This window comes from Salvelinus alpinus, chromosome 18, assembly GCF_045679555.1.
Source record: "Salvelinus alpinus chromosome 18, SLU_Salpinus.1, whole genome shotgun sequence".
NCBI lineage: Eukaryota > Metazoa > Chordata > Actinopteri > Salmoniformes > Salmonidae > Salvelinus > Salvelinus alpinus.
The window spans coordinates 37518293-37537379 of NC_092103.1; the positions used below are offsets into that span (position 1 = coordinate 37518293).

Genomic DNA, 19087 nt, shown 5'->3' on the forward strand with positions numbered 1-19087 from the left:
TGAAACTTACAATGTGGTGAATGGCACACAGGAACGTCCAAATCTCTGAAACAGCCCTTACCGCTCATTCATCAGTGCCAACACTGCCACCAATGAAAGAAATGGGATCGGTTGCCAAAGGATTGTGGTTTTTCGTTAATCTTTTCAGTTTCATGTGAACAATCTCCAACTGCTGGACCATATAAAAGATATGCCATCTTGAATTTCAAAGGGTCACACTGGAAAATCTTACCCTGAGAACACAATATCTCAAATGTGAAAAGTGTGAGTGTAGAGATTAGTCCCCATTTAAGCTGATTAAACTGAACCAGAGTTAAAAGTATGTTTAACCAAGAAACCATGCAGATTCAGCACTTCAGTATGGGAGATTAGGTCACAAGGAAGAGCTTGAGCGAACTGAAGAGAAACAGAATCGACTCGCTGGCCGTAAAGCCACACAGACTGAAGCAAATCTACTTTAAGTACCTCACAGTGACAATGAATAATAGCCCACTGTTGACGATTGTAGAGCAACAAACTAGACATGTGTAATGAAGTCTCTATGGCATTTTATTAAAAAAGGAAACAAAACAAAAACGTTGACTAAAAGTATCAGCACCTTTACAAAAAGAAAGCACAATACATAAGTTTACATTATTTGCAAGAGTTGAGTCTGCTCGAGTGTAACAGTTTCTATTAAAACGGACAGTCAGTCGTCCATCCGCATCGTCCATCAAGAGGGATACGAGTGCACCAAAGCAGTATTACAGTTTGAGCTCACTTAGATGGTGAGTCCGTAGAAACAACAAAAGCTACATTTCATACGGATCCATACACTCTACCCATGGCACCTTTCATTTACCACCTCGTCTCATCAGAGATGAGTAGCGGCTTGAACCACTACAGGGGCTTGGATTGGGATTCGGCAATAGAAATGGATAAGGCTCCTTCAACAAAAGTCTCTGTTCCTGGATCAAATGTAATTCTTGTAATTAATGGAGTTAGGTATGTGACAATGGTCCTGGATCAGTGTCCAGAGGACATGACAGCCAAGCATAGAGTTAGTTAACATTATGGGGGCTGTAAGAAGGGACCAGTGGAATGTCTATTGTTGAGTTTGTGTGTGTCTCTCAGAGGGCCTATTGGGGTTGACCGTTTGTTGACCAGAGGCTGTGTAGTAGCTTACTGCTGCTTCTCTCTACCAGGCAGGGGCAGTGTTGGCAAGTCGTCTCATTCGTCTGAAAGGAAAAGAAATGCAATAGGTTATTATGTGGCCGATGGCTGTTCGTGTGGATGAATAGAGAAGATTCTTAAATGAGGAATCTGATGACGTAGGACAGGGGCTGTCATACCGCTGACCAGATGCCCTATTCCAAATTAGAAACTGGTTTTGCCCAGATCAGTTTTCAAATGGTCTGACTGGTGCAGACCAAAAGCAATGTGTCTGATTTTGAGGCAAAACCATCTCGTGGTCTCTTCCTCAACCTTCCAGTTTACTGGTCTGTCTCTCTAATGTTTGGGCAGCCCACTTTCTTTAATGATCTCTTCCTAGAGGACAGAGTGGGTTCTAATAAGTTCCACTACAATGCTCCTTCGTCCATTAAAAGGAATACTACACACAAAAAACATATTTTAGTATTTTGTTCATTAATACAATCCCCCAAAAAATGGTCCATGTCAGCAGTCAAGTTTTCAAGTTATAGAACAGTACAGAGCAAAAACTCATGATGATGCGTGTTCTATCTTGAAAACCTCATTGATGACATACACAATTATTTGGACTAATGAACAAAAAAGGAAACTTGAGCGTAGGATTCCTTTAAGCCCTTCTACAGCAGTGGACAGAGACGAGGAGAGGGCGCTAGTCGTAGAGGAAGGCTCTATGTCAATGTCTTTCTGTGAGTCCTCCCATCTCCCCACCTTCTCAACCGTAGAAGGTCCAAGGTCTCCCCCCTTGAACCTTCTTCTCCAATGGGTTTTGAGAAGTAGGCAAGTAGAGGATGCGAGGAATTGAAAGGAAAGATGAATTGAGAAAGATCCCAGGTTTTGAATGGCAGGCCATCTCTCTCTCTATTAGCTGGAATTCCTGTCAGGTTTTGAATGGCAGGCCGTCTCTCTCTATTACCTGGTGTTCCTGTCCTGGTCCCTGATCTTCTTCTCCATCTCTGCGTCTGTCAGGGTCTCCAGCAGGGGGCACCATGTGTCAGCGTCGCCTGTGTTGCGGATGGCGATTTCCACCGTAGGCAGGGGATTCTCACTGCAGGAAATGACATCAGAGCGACAGGAAATCAAAGACACAAACGAGGAAGAGAGCGCCCAGGATGGGACATGCTGCAGTCATGGTGTGTTGAAGAAGTGGAAGCGCAAATAAGAGGCATCTTGGGGAGAAAAAAAAAAGTTAAAAAAACTTTGTCGCTCTTGTGGGTTAGTCCCATGTTGATGAGGAATAGACATACCCTTCATACAAAGAGACAAAAATGTGACTTATTGGAACTTATTTCTACCATGTATTTTTTTCACACCCAAGATGCCATGTAAAAGTAGAAAAGTAAAGCACACTTAACCAAAGCATTGAAACAGTCATAAAGCAGCCATCAATCAAAAGCTGCTCGGACCACTACAGCATTTTACGTACCTCTAGTCAAAATGCCTACAAAACATTATTATTCCACCTGGTAAAAGGGATTCCAAAATAACACATTACATTTCAGTTTGACAAATTAAGAACTAGGACAATAGATAGGAAGGCACCAGTGGAACCGTTTAGTCAGATACTTCCTGGATTTCTGAACCTCTCCCTATGTAGTGACAATAAGCCACACAGTACTTGACTATCCTTTCCATTCTATGTGCGGACTGCAGTTTGTAGACAAACCAACAGTGATAACTACAGTTTTCCCTGACTTGGCAGAAAAAGAATACCTCAAACAACTTCATAGGTTTTACTCTTCATAAACAGTTAATAGAGTTTCCATACTTTGGGGGGGGCGTGTCCTGCAAAGTTAAGGAAACAGACGAGAGAGAGAAAGAGATATAAAGTGTAAATGTACTCAGCTTCCCAGGGCAGACCGTGTCAAGAGAACGTGGGTGGGTGGTAGAGGGTTAAGCTTGGGGGAAGAGGGGGGGTAGTTCAAGTAATTCAAAAGCATATTGACCTGAAATCAGACCTATAAGGGACAGACAAGTGGGGGGAGAGAGTAGAAAAAGAGAATTAATTTGCAATGCAAAACAAAAAAAGCCATGATGATGACGATGTTAGCTAAACTCCTCATTTCCCATTTACACACAATCAATGGCTTGAAATGACTCGAAAAGCATTGGCATCAGGGTTGGGCTCAAAACCAATTGAATGTAAATCGTTTACTAATACCAATAAAAAATCTGCCATTTCTCAATTTGTTAAATGTGCTTTTTCCATTTCATGAAATCACCATTAGTGAAATGGAATTGAGCCCAACACTGATTGATAAGCAGGTCCCAAATGATCCAAAAGTCCCAAATGAACTGAGCCAAGCTGATGGGATGAGACAAACCATGCAAGGCAGAGTGGGGGAGGAGCACATACACAAACAAAAGGTCTGTATGTCTGTCACTGGCAGGGGGAAAACCTATACAACGTTAAGATATTTCAATTTGTAAAACGAATGCCATTACACGCTAAAAGGAACTGTTTCAGGGTTCAAATGGCTGGAGAGTACTACTTGAACAGATGAGGGGGTAGCAAGGTTTTTGTTTTGGTGGGAAAACACATGGTACTCGTGCTTGTAAATAATGGATGTGTGTGTGTGTGTGTGTTTGTGTACTCAGTGATGTAAACAGGACGCAGCAGTCTGTGTTTGAAATCTAAATCCACTTTGAGTCACAGGTAAGCAGCCAACTGTTAAACCCTCCACACACAAACACCTTAACCTGACCCCTGTCCATGTCACTGTGAGATACAGTTCATCTTAAAATAACACAGAACATAGTAACATTAGGTGAACTAAATGCGTTCTGGCCTTATTCCAGCAACGTTCCATGATGCAGGCAACCACACATCTTGAGTATTTAAGACATGTATTCTACAGGACAGAATGAGACTCTGGGGAATGCTGTGTTTGGGCTGAAAAATGTGTGTGGGTGTTGCGACAAAGACACTGCAAGCAGAATGGACAGGTATTTCTACCACTTCAACTTTCAATTCCATCAGTACTCCAGGCAACGCATAGGACATTAATATGTCTGAACGAGCATGAGTGTGTGAAGGTTCTTGTCTGGGAGGGTGTTCTGTGTGTGTGTGTTACCTGAAGGCGTACGTCCTCTGGTGCCAGCTGAGCTGGCCACGGATGCTGTAGGCGATGGTGGTGACAAACTCTCCTCCCAGGCCCAGCTCGGAGCACAGCTTGAGGGCAAAAGTCTCCGGAGAGTTCTCCCTCTCCGACATGTCCCACTCAAACTGGTCCACCAAGGAGATGTTTCCCACGTGGATATTCAGCTGAGGCGCACACACACACAAAAAAAAAAAACAGTTTAAGAGATACAGTATTGTATCCGAGTGATGTGACAAAGAGGGGTCTCAAACTGGCGGCACGTGGGCCAGATGCAGACACTGGAATCTACTACTGAGATGGTCTTTGACCTTTGCAGCAGTGAAGTGTGTGTGTGTCCCTATAAAATCCACATTGCGGAAAACGCAGACGGAATCAAGGAAATTCAGACATTAAAACGGAACATTCAAAAATGTTTGAACTAAATAGTAAACTTACAAAAGTCATTACATTTGCCAAAGTTAATCATAAGACATGAACAAAATGAATAAGATATTTGTATTTTCCTGTAACTTTCTGAAAGGGCACAGGAATGCCCATCTGTGTGTGTTTTGTGGCGCTCGTATGTCTGGTTATCATCCTGTGCAGCCGTTAGCGATAATGCTAATGATAACCGTTTGCAGGTAGATGGAAAGGCTTTCCCAAAAACCTTGTCAATCATTTTTTTCACTACAAAGCAGCCTATGCCTACCTTGCAGAATGATTAGAGCCCGACTGGTAAATCGATTAACGGCCGATATTAGCCTTCCGCATAAATATTTATATAGGCCTTTATTCCACAGATAAAAGTGTTGATATTATATACATAGGACAAACAAATACATCTGCTCATTTGTGTTAAACATTTTTATATTTCAAAGGTTGCCTGAAGAGGGCACTCAACAAGCTGCTCATTGAACATCATTCAGTCCTAGGTCACAACGTGAAAGAGAGTAGACATGGTGGTTTGACGGTGAGTAGCATGCCACAGACAGCATATTTGAATAAGTAAATAATCAAAAGTACACTTCACCAAGCAAGCAGCCCTGTCCTCATCATATTCGCTTAGTTAAAGGTCCTGAACAGTTATTTCTCGCTCATGACTACCAGGAAGTTTGAAAAGAGGCTGAGTGGGCGGGGAGCTTATTTTGACAGAAATGTATGCCTTGACTGACAGCTCTTTGAAGCGCCTACAGTGCATTTGGAAAGTATTCAGACCCCTTGACTTTTTACATTACAGCCTTATTCTAAAATGGATTAAATACATTTCCCCCCTCAATCTACACATAATACTCCATAATGACAAAGCAAAAACGTTTTTTGTTGTTGTTGAAATGTACACATTCATGATTTGGAAAGGTACACACCTGTCTATATAAAAGGTCCCACCGTTGACAGTGCATGTCAGAGCAAAAAACAACCCACGAGGTCAAAGGAATTGTCTGTAGATCTCCGAGACAGGATCGTGACGAGGCACAGATCTGGGGAAGGGTACCAAAAATGTCTGCAGCACTGATGGTCCCCAAGAACACAGTGGCCTCCATCATTCTTAAATTGAATAAGTTTGGAACCACCAAGACTCCTCCTAGAGCTGGCTGTCCAGCCAAACTGAGCAATTGGGGAGGAAGGGCCTTGGTCAAGAAGGTGACCAAGAACACGATGGTGACTGACAGAGTTCCAGAGTCCCTCTGTGGAGGAACTACCTAGCCAGCAAGGTAGTTAGCTTAGCTAACCTTTATTTAACTAGGTAGGCTAGTTGAGAACAAGTTCTCATTTACAACTGCAACCTGGCCATGATAAAGCACAGCAGTTCGACACATAGAACAACACAGAGTTACACATGGAATAAACAAACATACAGTAGAAAAAAAGAAAAGTCTATATACAGTGAGTGCAAATGATGTAAGATAAGGGAGGTAAGGCAATAAATAGGCCATGGTGGCAAAGTAATTACAATATAGCAATTAAACACTGGAATGGTAGATGTGTAAGTAGAGATACTGGGGTGCCAAGGAGCAAGATAAATAAATACAGTATGGGGATGAGGTAGTTGGAAGGGCTATTTACAGATGCAGTGATCTGTGAGCTGCTCAGACAGCAGGTGCTTAAAGCTAGTGAGGGAGATATGAGTCTCCAGCTTCAGTGATTATTGCAGTTCGTTCCAGTCATTAGCAGCATAGAACTGGAAGGAATGGCGGCCAAAGGAGGAATTGGCTTTGGGGGAGACCAGTGAGATATACCTGCTGGAGCGCGTGCTACGGGTGGGTGCTGCTATGGTGACCAGTGAGCTGAGAACTCTATCGGAGAAGTAGTTGGTGAACCAGGCGAGGCAATCATTTGAGAAACCAAGGCTGTTGAGTCTGCCAATAAGAATGTAGTGATTGACAGAGTCGAAAGCCTTGGCCAGGTCGATGAATACGGCTACACCGTAATGTCTCTTCTCGTTGGCGTTTATGATATCGTTTAGGATCTTGAGTGTGGCTGAGGTGGACCCATGACCAGCTCTGAAACCAGATTGCATAGCGGAGAAGGTACGGTGGGATTCGAAATGGTTGCTATGTGCTATCTCCCTTATGTGCTAACACTGGACTGGTGCCAAAGTGAACAATTGTCCTTGATACAAAAAGAACACTGTTACTGGGCCTATTACGGGCCTATTACGTTAGCTGGTGTGATTATTTAGTTCGTTTTCACAAATCTGCAAAAAGCAAGACAGTTGGTGCAGAGCTATCATTCAGGCCATGTGCTTGCATTCATGATGAGATAAGTAGCTAACATTAGTGAGCTAGCTAAATTAGAATGCGTGAGTAAAACCAGTACGGCAAGCATTTGCCTGCATAAACGTGTTCAGTCATCAGTGCATGACATTTGCAGTTTAACTCTATAGCCAATAGCTTTTGTATCGAATTACGGTGTAATGTGCATATGGTTTCTGTAAGGAAACACTGTCATAATGAACAGCTAGCTTGATCTAACGTACTCTCACTGCTAGGTTGCCATAAAGTGTGTTACTTTTGACTGTTGTCAAAGAAAGAACCAACCTGCGTCACTACCTGTTGACTACCTGTTGAGTCTGCAGACGTGTTGCTGTGCGTTTTGCTGCCAACTTTACTTTACTTTGCTAGCTGACAACTTTACGTTTTTTTTGTTTTGTTTTTAATTACCGTTTATATTTTTAGTTTTTCCATCGCAACTTTCTTCCCTCATTCAACTTTTTCACTCCGGACGCTTTATCTGGACATGGTTCGTCAACACCTTCAACAGCCGAAGCTAAGTACTAACATTAACATGATGTCTTTTAATTGCAGTCGCTGTACTCATAATATACAGGAGAACGATCGCCTTACGGCGAGAATAGCTGTGCTACAAGCCCAGCTTCAGACGCAATCGTTAGGCAAGGGTAATTTCAGTGTAGGAAAGGAAGAAACAGCGTCTGTGCCACCAGTAAGTACAGATAGTAACGTTAGTATAAATCCCCCCGCACAGTCCCCGCAGCCGGACAACTTTCTCATGGCTTCTGGAGGGAAATGCTGTTGGAATGCTCAACCGGTGTCGCTCATTCAGCCGACAGAAACTTTCAACCGGTTCTCCCCATTATGTAGCGAGTCGGAGTCTGAGTCTGAGTTTTCTCTTGTCTCTACTCCTCCCGTTACGGGGTCTGAGACGCCGAAGGCTCCCACCATTAGCTCTGACAAATTGAAAACCCTAGTCATTGGCGACTCCATTACCCGCAGTATTAGACTTAAAGCGAATCACCCAGCGATCATACACTGTTTACCAGGGGGCAGGGCTACCGACGTTAAGGCTAATCTAAAGATGGTGCTGGCTATAGCTAAATCTGGCGAGTGTAGAGAGTATAGAGATATTGTTATCCACGTCGGCACCAACGATGTTAGAATGAAACAGTCAGAGGTCACCAAGTGCAACATAGCTTCAGCGTGTAAATCAGCTAGAAAGATGTGTCGGCATCGAGTAATTGTCTCTGCCCCCCTCCCAGTTAGGGGGAGTGACGAGCTCTACAGCAGAGTCTCAGCACTCAATCGCTGGTTGAAAACTGTTTTCTGCCCCTCCCAAAAGATAGAATTTGTAGATAATTGGCCCTCTTTCTGGGACTCACCCACAAACAGGACCAAGCCTGACCTGCTGAGGAGTGACGGACTCCATCCTAGCTGGAGGGGTGCTCTCATCTTATCTACCAACATAGATAGGGCTCTAACTCCTCTAGCCCCACAATGAAATAGGGTGCAGGCCAGGCAGCAGGCTGTTAGCCAACCTGCCAGCTTAGTGGAGTCTGCCAATAGCACAGTCAGTGTAGTCAGCTCAGCCATACCCATTGAGACTGTGTCTGTGCCTCGACCTAGGTTGGGCAAAACTAAACATGGCGGTGTTCGCCTTAGCAATCTTATTAGGATAAAGACCTCCTCCATTCCTGCCATTATTGAAAGAGATCGTGATACCTCACATCTCAAAATAGGGTTACTTAATGTTAGATCCCTCACTTCAAAGGCAGTCATAGTCAATGAACTAATCACTGATCATAATCTTGATGTGATTGGCCTGACTGAAACATGGCTTAAGCCTGATGAATTTACTGTGTTAAATGAGGCCTCACCTCCTGGTTACACTAGTGACCATATCCCCCGTGCATCCCGCAAAGGCGGAGGTGTTGCTAACATTTACGATAGCAAATTTCAATTTACAAAAAAAAAAATGGCGTTTTCGTCTTTTGAGCTTCTAGTCATGAAATCTATGCAGCCTACTCAATCACTTTTTATAGCTACTGTTTACAGGCCTCCTGGGCCATATACAGCGTTCCTCTCTGAGTTTCCTGAATTCCTATCAGACCTTGTAGTCATAGCAGATCATATTCTAATTTTTGGTGATTTTAATATTCACATGGAGAAGTCCACAGACCCACTCCAAAAGTCTTTCGGAGCCATCATCGACTCAGTGGGTTTTGTCCAACATGTCTCTGGACCTACTCACTGCCACAGTCATACTCTGGACCTAGTTTTGTCCCATGGAATAAATGTTGTAGATCTTAATGTTTTTCCACATAATCCTGGACTATCGGACCACCATTTTATTACGTTTGCAATCGCAACAAATAATCTGCTCAGACCCCAACCAAGGAGCATCAAAAGTCGTGCTATAAATTCTCAGACAACACAAAAATTCCTTGATGCCCTTCCAGACTCCTTCTGCCTACCCAAGGACATCAGAGGACAAAAATCAGTTAACCACCTAACTGAGGAACTCAATTTAACCTTGCGCAATACCCTAGATGCAGTTGCACCCCTAAAAACGAAAAACATTTGTCATAAGAAACTAGCTCCCTGGTATACATTTCAATGCTTATTTGTGAACAGTGCAGTTTCAGATTGACTTGAGACAAATTTAAATTAATTCATCCTGCCACCCCTTGTGGTGGTTTAGCACAAACACTTTTGCATACTTCTTATCCACTGCCATAGATGCACATCTTTAAGTTGTACCTAAGAAGGTAAACTAAACATGTTTCACTATCGTATTTAGAGGTGGATATCCTGTAAACCACAAATAAAATGTTCTAAAATAAATTGTAATTAAAATATTTAGTTAAGAAATCAGAGTATCTGTTAATCCTTTGGAGCACAATGTGTAAAAAATGTTTTATGCTTTTCTCCACCTCTTTCATTTTTTAAATTTATTTTTTAAACGGCAGATAGTCACTAATCGTGACTTTTGCTTCCATAAAATCAGTATCAGCTTCCCTAAAATCTGTGTTTTTTTATTTTATTTATTTTTTATTCCATCGTTCGGGCTTGAAGAGTGATATCATGATTATTTGCATAAATCCAGTGCAGATTTGTTTTCCCAAACTCTGCAATTACATGAACGCTACAGAAACACTGCTAACCAAACAACGGTCTCTGGCTGGTGGCACTGGCATTAAAGGGTAACTAAACCCAAAATGTAAACTATATCATATTTTTCCTAGACATCAAAATTGGTCTTGTGAAGTGGTTTAAGCACTGTTGTGGACTAAAACAAACTTGTGTGATTTTGAGAGTGAAAATCTGGAGAGAAAAAAACTGAATCAGGCAAAAAAAGATACAACTGATTTTATAAAAGTCCCTTGTGTGTGTGTACCCACCTTGATGATGACCCTCTGGTCAGTCTGCTCGTCCAGGATGCTGTCTGTGGGGTAGGACTCTATCTGCTGGCGAATGGCTGAGGCAATGGCCGGGACGAAGGCCAGTGGGTTCAGGTCCAGGTCGTCACACAGGATCTCTGCAAACATCTCCGGGGTCATCAGCTTCTCTGGAGGAGCGGGAGAGGAAGGTGGAGGAATGAAGGGGTGAGTCTCAATAGTCTAAAGAGGCTTCCTTATCTACATTTGGAGAGTGCAGGTGTGAATCTCAATACTCTATGAAGAGGCTTCCTATGTGTATGTTCATGCATCTTCAGATCAGTGTACATAAAACTATGATGTAAATATAAATGTAAATGTAAAATGTAAATAAAACAAAGGGTTCACAAGGATAGGAAGGAAGCCCCAGCTTTAATATTTCAGCTTCCATCAATGTTATTGTCTCAACGTCAACAGTGAAGAGGCGACTCAGGGATGCTGGTGTTCTAGGCAGAGTTCCTCTGTCCAGTGTCTGTTCTTTTGCCCATCTTAATCTTTTTATTGGCCAGTCCGAGATATGGCTTTTTCTTTGCAACTCTGCATAGAAGGCCAGCATCCCGGAGTCACCTCTTCACTGTTGATGTTGAGACTGGTGTTTTGCGGGTACTATTTAATGAAGCTGCCAGTTGTGGACTTGTGAGGCATCTGTTTCTCAAATTAGACACTAATGTACTTGTCCTCTTGCTCAGTTGTGCACCGCGGCCTCCCACTCCTCTTTCTATTCTGGTTAGAGCCAGTTTGCGCTGTTCTGTGAAGGGAGTAGTACACAGCGTTGTACGAGATCCTCAGTTTCTTGGCAATTTCTCACATGGAATAGCCTTAATTTCTGAGAACAAGAATAGACTGACGAGTTTCAGAAGTAGTTCTTTGTTTCTGGCCATTTTACGCCTGTAATCGAACCCAAATGCTGATGCTCCAGATACTCAACTAGTCTAAAGAAGACCAGTTTTATTGCTTCTTTAAAATCAGCACAACAGTTTTCAGCTGTGCTAACATAATTGCAAATGGGTTTTCTAATGATCAATTAGCCTTTTAAAATTATGAACTTGGATTAGCTAACACAAAGTGCCATTGGAACACAGGACTGATGGTTGCTGATAATAGGCCTCTGTACGCCTATATAGATATTCCATTAAAAATCAGCCGTTTCCAGCTACAATAGTCATTTACAACATTAACAATCTCTACACTGTATTTCTGATCAATTTGATGTTATTTTAATGGATAAAATGTACTTTTCTTTAAAAAACAAGGACATTTCTAAGTGACCCCAAACTTTTGAACACTAGTGTATATATATATATTCAAAAATCTTGCATATCTTATTTTCCATCATTAACAATTAATATGCGTAATAATATCGACAGTTCACGCAAAGTATTGTTACCTATAACCATTGCATTACATTTTTGTCAAGCAATTATTTTAGCAAACAATTATTGTGATTCATCCTATTTTGTCACTAAAATCCTTACCCCGTAGCAACAGATGTGGGATACACACATACACACACTCAACCCCTTTCCCCCACAGTCAACCATAAGCTTAGATGCTCAACAGTTGTTACATCCCAGAGCCCAACTCAAGAAAGGACTTGATTTACAAATGCATATACAGTTACAGCTGTTTGAGAAAGCATGCAAGCAAGATTTGGCAAAATTGGCAAGAATGGGGAGATTTGATTAACCAATGTCAAGTCCTAGGTGATGGACATCAGATACACCCCCTTCACCTGACACACACACCCCCGCCTGTAGTGACCATTTTCCCAAGCATCTCTGAGCAGTCAGACCTTTTGATTATTTTGTACCGCCAGGGCCACAATAATTTGCTCCCTCTCTGATTGTCCGAGTGTGTCCCCCTCCCCATGGGTTACTGCAGCTAGTGTTGCCAGCACTGCCACTACCTGAGTGGAATACCCACTGGCTGGGGACAAGGTCATCAAGGTTCTCATTAGCAGCTTTGAGAATTTCCTTGTATATTATGCTCGTCCATCAGGGGGCTCTGGCTTTGTAGGACCAACCCTGCCAGGCAGACTCAGAATCTTGAGGGGGCTGTGCTACCTCTATTATGTCTCTGTCCACATTCCTCTTTCTGTTTTGGCTGCATATAGGCAACTTACAGTAAGCCCATAAAACAGATAGACTTCTCTTTAGTGATGTGTCGCTCAGGTGGGTGTCTAGGGTATAGGCTTGGGTACCGTTCCATCATGATAGGAAAATAAATAACTTCGATGTATAATTTATTTAAAAATGTAAATCCCTCATCTGCACATCATTTAAAGTTCTCTCTCACAACCCCTGCTCACAGACATACATTGGTTCTGGGATACACAACCGTTTCCTTTCTTACTCACTTAATGCCACACTTTTCCAAACACAAAAACACACACCACACCTTCCATCCACACATACTGTGTCTTATGTATTTTGTTTGCTATGCTTATCTCCACCATGTTGAGTACTTGTGTTCCAATTCGTCTTATCCATTTATAAAATACTATAAATAGAAAGTTCAATAATTATTTTACTACATTCCCCATCTTGAATGGTATAGTGTAGTTGTAGTTTATTTAACAATTACTTAATTGTAATTGCTTTTCTATCAATTCTTTAAAATTATTACAATCCCTACCATGGCTAGTATTTGGTGTTCCATTATTCGACTCCTCTGAGAACTGTGTAATTTTTAGAATAGCCTTTGTGTCTCGGATCATTTCGTTGTCAATATACAATTTATTGACTACGAGAGCTACATGTTTCCCTTTTAATCTATTCTCAGGAACTTCTTCTCTTTCTTGAATACCAGTACGTACTAGATTCTCTCATAGATCTAGTCTGTATGTCAAGTAACGCTTCTCTCATTAACGTCTTTCTCCCATTTCTATCGTAAGCCACTTTAGATTAATGAGATGCATTCAGTGTTTTTATTTAATTTTTATCTTTATTTAACCAGGTAGGCTAGTTGAGAACAAGTTCTCATTTGCAACTGCGACCTGGCCAAGATAAAGCAAAGTGTTGCTTTCTTTTGAGGCCGGTTCTGTCACAGGCAACGATTCTACAGCCTTTTAGGTTGTTTTCAGAATAACAGCCGTAACTAGACTTTGTTGCTCTAAAGCAGTCCTCCTCCCGGCGGATGGAGAGTGGAGCAGTACCGTTCATGTTCCAGGTGAACGCATCTCTGAGCTTCTGCCCATCAATCTCCATGTCCAGACGGATGGGAACCAGCACCTCGGCCTGAGACGCGTTCTCGTGGATCACCGCCGGGTCGTGGTCGTCAAAGCTTTGCAGAGGGAAGAAGAAAAGGTGTTAGATTAAACTACAATCTACGAAACGATAGTACGACATTTGTTGGCATTCCACAGTCATTGGAGACCCCATTAAAGACATTTATCGTGAATAGCAGGCTCTAAAATCTACCGCTAATTTAGCTTTTCCTCACTTCCAGCAGGTCATTGCTAGCAAAAGATGAATCCAATCAACGTCATTGTACACCGGTGGCCATATTTGATACACCATTGGGAATGATGAATTGATGCTTATCACATGGGAATTCTTTGTCTCTCTGTCAGCATTCTACTCGCCTGGTGGTCTAGTCTGTTTGAACATTAGCCAACTCCTTTCTGTGTTTGTTCATTTGTCATGCTAACCATATGTATGGCATGACAAAAATAGAAGAGTTGGCTCCACACAAAGAATTGGCCAGGGTAGTAGTCTACGCATTCTAGTGAAATCTTTTAAGTTCTGTGTTGGACCCCAGGAATATTAGCAGACTTCATGACTTCTGCAAATGTGGATCCTAATAAAATTATAAACTGGGTGGTTCAAGCCCTGAATTCTGTTTGGCTGACAGCCGTGGTATATCCGACCGTATACCACGAGTATGACAAAACATGTATTTTTACTGCTCTAATTACGTTGGTAACCAGATTATAATATTAATAAGGCACCTCAGAGGTTTGTGGTACATGGCCAATATACCACAGCTGTGTCCAGGCCCGCCGCTTTGCGTCATGCGTAAGAACAGCCCTTAGCCGTGGTATATTGGTCATATACACCCCCGTGCCTTATTGCTTAATTCAACAATGGCAAATTCTATTGTCCTGCCAAATTGGGTGGACTGTGAAAGATTCAGGGATCTGTCTGCTCTACTGATTTGTAGGGTATTTACCAGTCTAGATGTCCATCAACACTAACATTCAGAGTGCAGCGTGCACAACATGCACTGTTCAACAGATCACATCTGTGCCAGAGAAAGGAGAGAGAAGCCACAAGATGGGTCTCACCAAAACCACACCAAAAGGAGCAATGCTTTGAGCCAGATATGCTTACGTTGTGTTTTCAAGGTCTTGAAAAAAAAAAGATGTGATTTCTAGCATTGTATAGGCCTTTGAGACTGTGTCAACTGTTGACAACCTAGCTGGGAAAGTGATACTAGGTCTACATTCTTTTTAAAATGATTCAAAACCCACAGAAGTGGTAAACCTCCGAAGTAAACAAGTGTTGTTTATTATCCCACCCTGTTGCCTTAGCAACTTAGGCTATACAAGGTGAAAAGTCATCACTGTTTATTCACCTAGTTTGCATCACTCTTTGTTTGTTCAAATAATTTTGTTATTCAGGCCTACATTTCACAAGTTAAGGATGTCCTATTACAAAACGAACTTTTCTACCATCAGATAAACAAGACCCTAACATAATTGAGTATGTACTTCTCTATTTATTATCTAAACCGTAGTTACAAATGCAAACAGCAACTAAACAAAGATGGCTGCCTTGCAATTCCGACATGAAAACAAGAACTACGGTCAGAGACCCTGCCTGTTGAAAACATGGCAACGGCACTTAAAAGCCTCCATCTTTCAAGGTCAGCAAAAAGCGCCCCTGTATAAACAGATGTGTTTTGATAAGTTCCAGTCACACAATGAAATGCTTGTGTGATCTAGACAAGTGGGCTGTGGGAAAGGGGAGAGAGGGAGGGATGTTTTCATAGACGGTCATGTCAGGACAGGAGATAGTGGTTGCTTTCTGGAAGACCATCAGAAAAGCAGCTGATGATGAATGAGCAACTCTACGGAATGTAAAAACCAGAGGAGTCCCAGTGACCCTGGATGACCTCTGTCTCAGACTGCATCTCCTGAACCCCAAATAGCTTGAGAGCAGGAGGTTGATATAGAGTGCGACTGAACCATCCCTTACATTTTCCCACACTCTGAAGGTTCCCCATAATGATCACGGCTATGCAGTCATCCATTCACAGATGAGAGCCGTTGAGCAAGCAGATCTGAGATTCATCATCTCGTGTGGACATATCGGGACTTTCCTGAAGGCTTATTTTCACAGGGGAAATGTAGAAAGTACATTGCAGTGGTCAATGAGAAAAAGAGTAGAAAGACAGTTCCACAAGAGTCAGCCTAGCCTGGCCTGAAAAACACAGCAATGTTTCTCAATTTGGAAGACAAGATGCATTAAGACTATAAAACAACTTTTGTTCTAACTATTTTTTAAACAAATCAAAACAGAACTAAAAAGAAGAAATGGACACATCTTTAAATGATGTTACATAATTATGAACTCAAATGTATTGATGTGAAAGTTGGACTGTATTTTTGTAAAGTGTGTATATGTGATTTTAAAATGTGAAAAACATAAAGGTTATAAAAAATAAAGGGCACGCCTATATAAATGGCACACAAGCAATCAAGGTTTATTTGTGGCTGTATTTAAATGAATACATCCACAAACACTGGCCAATGTGGGTGGGCTTTCCTCACCACAGGGGGAAGGTCCTCTTCTTGTCGCGGCCCATGCGGTTGCGGTTGATGGTGGTGGAGCAGGGAACAGCGTCCAGGTGGTGGGAGCTGTTGGGCAGCGTGGGAACCCACTGGCTGTTCCTCTTCCCCTTCTGCTCCCTGAGATGGACAGAGAAGTAGGGACTTTTGAAAATGCAATACTGTGACCAATGAAACCCATTTCGGTTTGTTCACACGCCAAGGTGCCTGTAGATAGCTTGAAAAGGCACATTTTGCATACATACTCCCAAGATTTGGTAGTCAATATTGTCATGCACTAGATGTTATGCAGGACTCTTATGCAATTGGGGTGGCAGGTAGCCTAGTGGTTAAAGCGTTGGGCCAGTAGGTTGCTAGATCAAATCCCCGAGCTGACAAGGTAAAAATCTGTCATTCTGCCTCTGAACAACAACCCACTGTACCTAGGCCATCATTGTAAATATGTTGTTCTTAACTGACTTGCCTAGTTAAATAATGGTTAAATAAATACAAAAATTCATCCCGTCCAGCTCAGTTGGTAGAGCATGGTACTTGCAACACCAGGGTTGTGGATTCTATTCCAACGGGACCAGTATGTAAAGTATGAAAATGTATCCACTCACTAGTGTCAGTTGCTCTGGATAAGAGTGTCTGCTAAATGACTAAAATGTAAAATATGTAAATGCAGATAACAAGGAGGCATCACCTGAGGTAGGCCGGTGGTTCTGTGCTGATGGAAACAGCTTTGTACTTCTCATCGTTCCCCTCGAAAATCTCTTCACATTCGGAGGCCTTCAGGAGAGTCACACTTGTGGCTAAAAGTTATGTAACCATGTGTTGTGTTAATACACACTTTACCCCTACCTAGATGTACATAGCAACATAAATGACCTACTATCCCTGCACATCGACTCGGTACTGGTACTCCCTGTATATAGCCATGTTATTTTTACTCGTTATTGTTATTTACCGTGTAATTATTCCTCGTGTCACTATTTCTATTTTTAACTCTGCATTGTTAAAAAATGACAAATAAGTGAGCAGTTAGTCTACACCTGTTTGTGAAACGTGACAAAAAAAATTATGCTAACGTTACTTGCCGTCTGTGCGAATAACAATAAAATAGCTATTTCTGACAAGAGCGTATCACTCACCGTGCGATGATGCTACAATTTTCTTCCTCTCCTCTACTGAGGCTAACCTCCTCGAGAGTGATGGGTACCTTTTATACAGGGAGCCCCTGAACATACGCAGGTAGTTTCCAACCTGAGAGCAAGGAAGAGAGTCAGCTATTCTGTGATTACTAGTAGAGTATAGGGCTCAGACAGTCCAGAAACAACCCGAAGCCCTTACACGTCATGTAGCCAAGTAGTAACTGAGCACGTAAGTTAGCTAGTTAGCCGACGAAACTCAACGATTTACGATTGTACATCGTGGAGTTGAGTAGGCTTGTTAGTTGCTATGTATACAGTTGTTTACTTTAGTTAGCTAGATCTTGTTTCTGCCTATGATTCATATCTCCAATAGTGTTTGACTATAATATGGGCAGAGAGTAGCTGTTTGGAGTTGTTAAATGAACAATGTTGGGAGAGAACCACCCAGCGCACAGCTCCAGACGGTCACAACAATACCCAACGTTAGCTTGATAGAAAGGAGTTTGTCCATTGAATGGGTCAATGGTGCGCTCAGTTGATTTTGTGCTTTCTACTACAATACACAGCATTCTCATAGGCTACACTAACTGCATGCAATATTGACCGTGGTAGAGAACTAACGTTAGTTAGCTAGACATTGTTTATTCTGCAAAGCGGGATGTTAGCTAGTTTGAGCTCTAGCTAGCTAGCTAGCTGCTAACGTTAGCTTTCAGAACAGACACAACAATGCAATGGCACAGGCTGATGATGGCCAAAATGCTGGCTGCCAGTACGCTGTGTTGCCAGCTAAATATTCCCGTTATCATACAGCTCATACATACCTCTGATCCAACCATGTAAAAGTCTCCATCTTGCTCTAACTGAAATTTAATCGGTTTCTGCCCAAAGGTTTTGCTTAACGCCATTTTTACAGTAGCTAGCTAGTAACAAAGCTCCACAGCGCATGCTCAAACTGCCATGTTTAAAAGTGTCAGTTCGGCGCCAAGGTGGGATGTCCTGTGAAGATAAGATAAAAAAATATATAAAAACTGTATTTCTATGGTCTATAACCTGGCATTTGACAGATGATAAAATGTTTGCCAAACATAAAAATAAATAAAAAATGTAGCCACCACCTTTGTGGAGAGTTGGTGGACTAATGAAACTTGTGCATCTGTGACTGATTCTTTGTAGTGTCAGTTGTCTTTGGGTGATTGTCAATTTCGGACTAGCCTTCTTCCTCCAATAATAATAATAACTTATTTGAATCAATGTTCCTCATATTTACCCCTCATAAACTACACCTGAACAAAATTATCATCAATCTAAAGTGTAAAAGCACAGATCATGCCTTTATAAGGTAATTGACGTTGTAATATTATGGTCTGCTGCCAATTTCACGTTTTTATCATAAAAAATGTATTTGTAATTTATGTATCTATACTGCACATGCTAGCTAACTACTGCCTACTGTAAATGTCCTCATTGGGCTAGAATAGCTAATTATATGCACGCTAATCGGGTTGTTTTCAATGATTTATATGTGCCACATTCAGGTTCAAGTCGGATCTAGGAAACTCCAAAATGTTCGATTTGCTAACTAGTTGAATGTGGGATGTGTATAACTACCAGGGTTGGGGGATTACATGTAAGGGATTACAAAAAACTATAACTGTAATTCGTTACATTACCAGTAGAAATATTGTAATCAGATTACAGATACTTTTGAAAAACTAGATAATTACTT

The 19087-nt window shown here is 41.8% G+C and overlaps 1 protein-coding gene across 2 annotated transcripts; it reads right to left on the reverse strand.

The window, feature by feature from the left end:
- Positions 1-531: 531 nt before the first annotated feature.
- smarcb1b (SWI/SNF related BAF chromatin remodeling complex subunit B1b) lies at positions 532-18337 on the reverse strand. 2 transcript variants are annotated; one of them, XM_071351838.1, is made up of 9 exons: positions 18183-18337; positions 17362-17473; positions 16914-17022; positions 16211-16348; positions 13592-13719; positions 10402-10568; positions 4263-4453; positions 2105-2236; positions 532-1217 (listed from the first exon to the last, which is right to left on the reverse strand). In XM_071351838.1, the coding sequence occupies exons 1-9, from the start codon at positions 18264-18266 to the stop codon at positions 1178-1180; spliced, it is 1101 nt and encodes a 366-aa protein (XP_071207939.1). In that variant the 5' UTR covers positions 18267-18337; the 3' UTR covers positions 532-1177. The 2 variants fall into 2 exon arrangements, with proteins under 2 accessions (XP_071207939.1, XP_071207940.1); XM_071351839.1 differs by lacking the exons at positions 532-1217; positions 2105-2236 and adding an exon at positions 2978-3146.
- Positions 18338-19087: the final 750 nt, after the last annotated feature.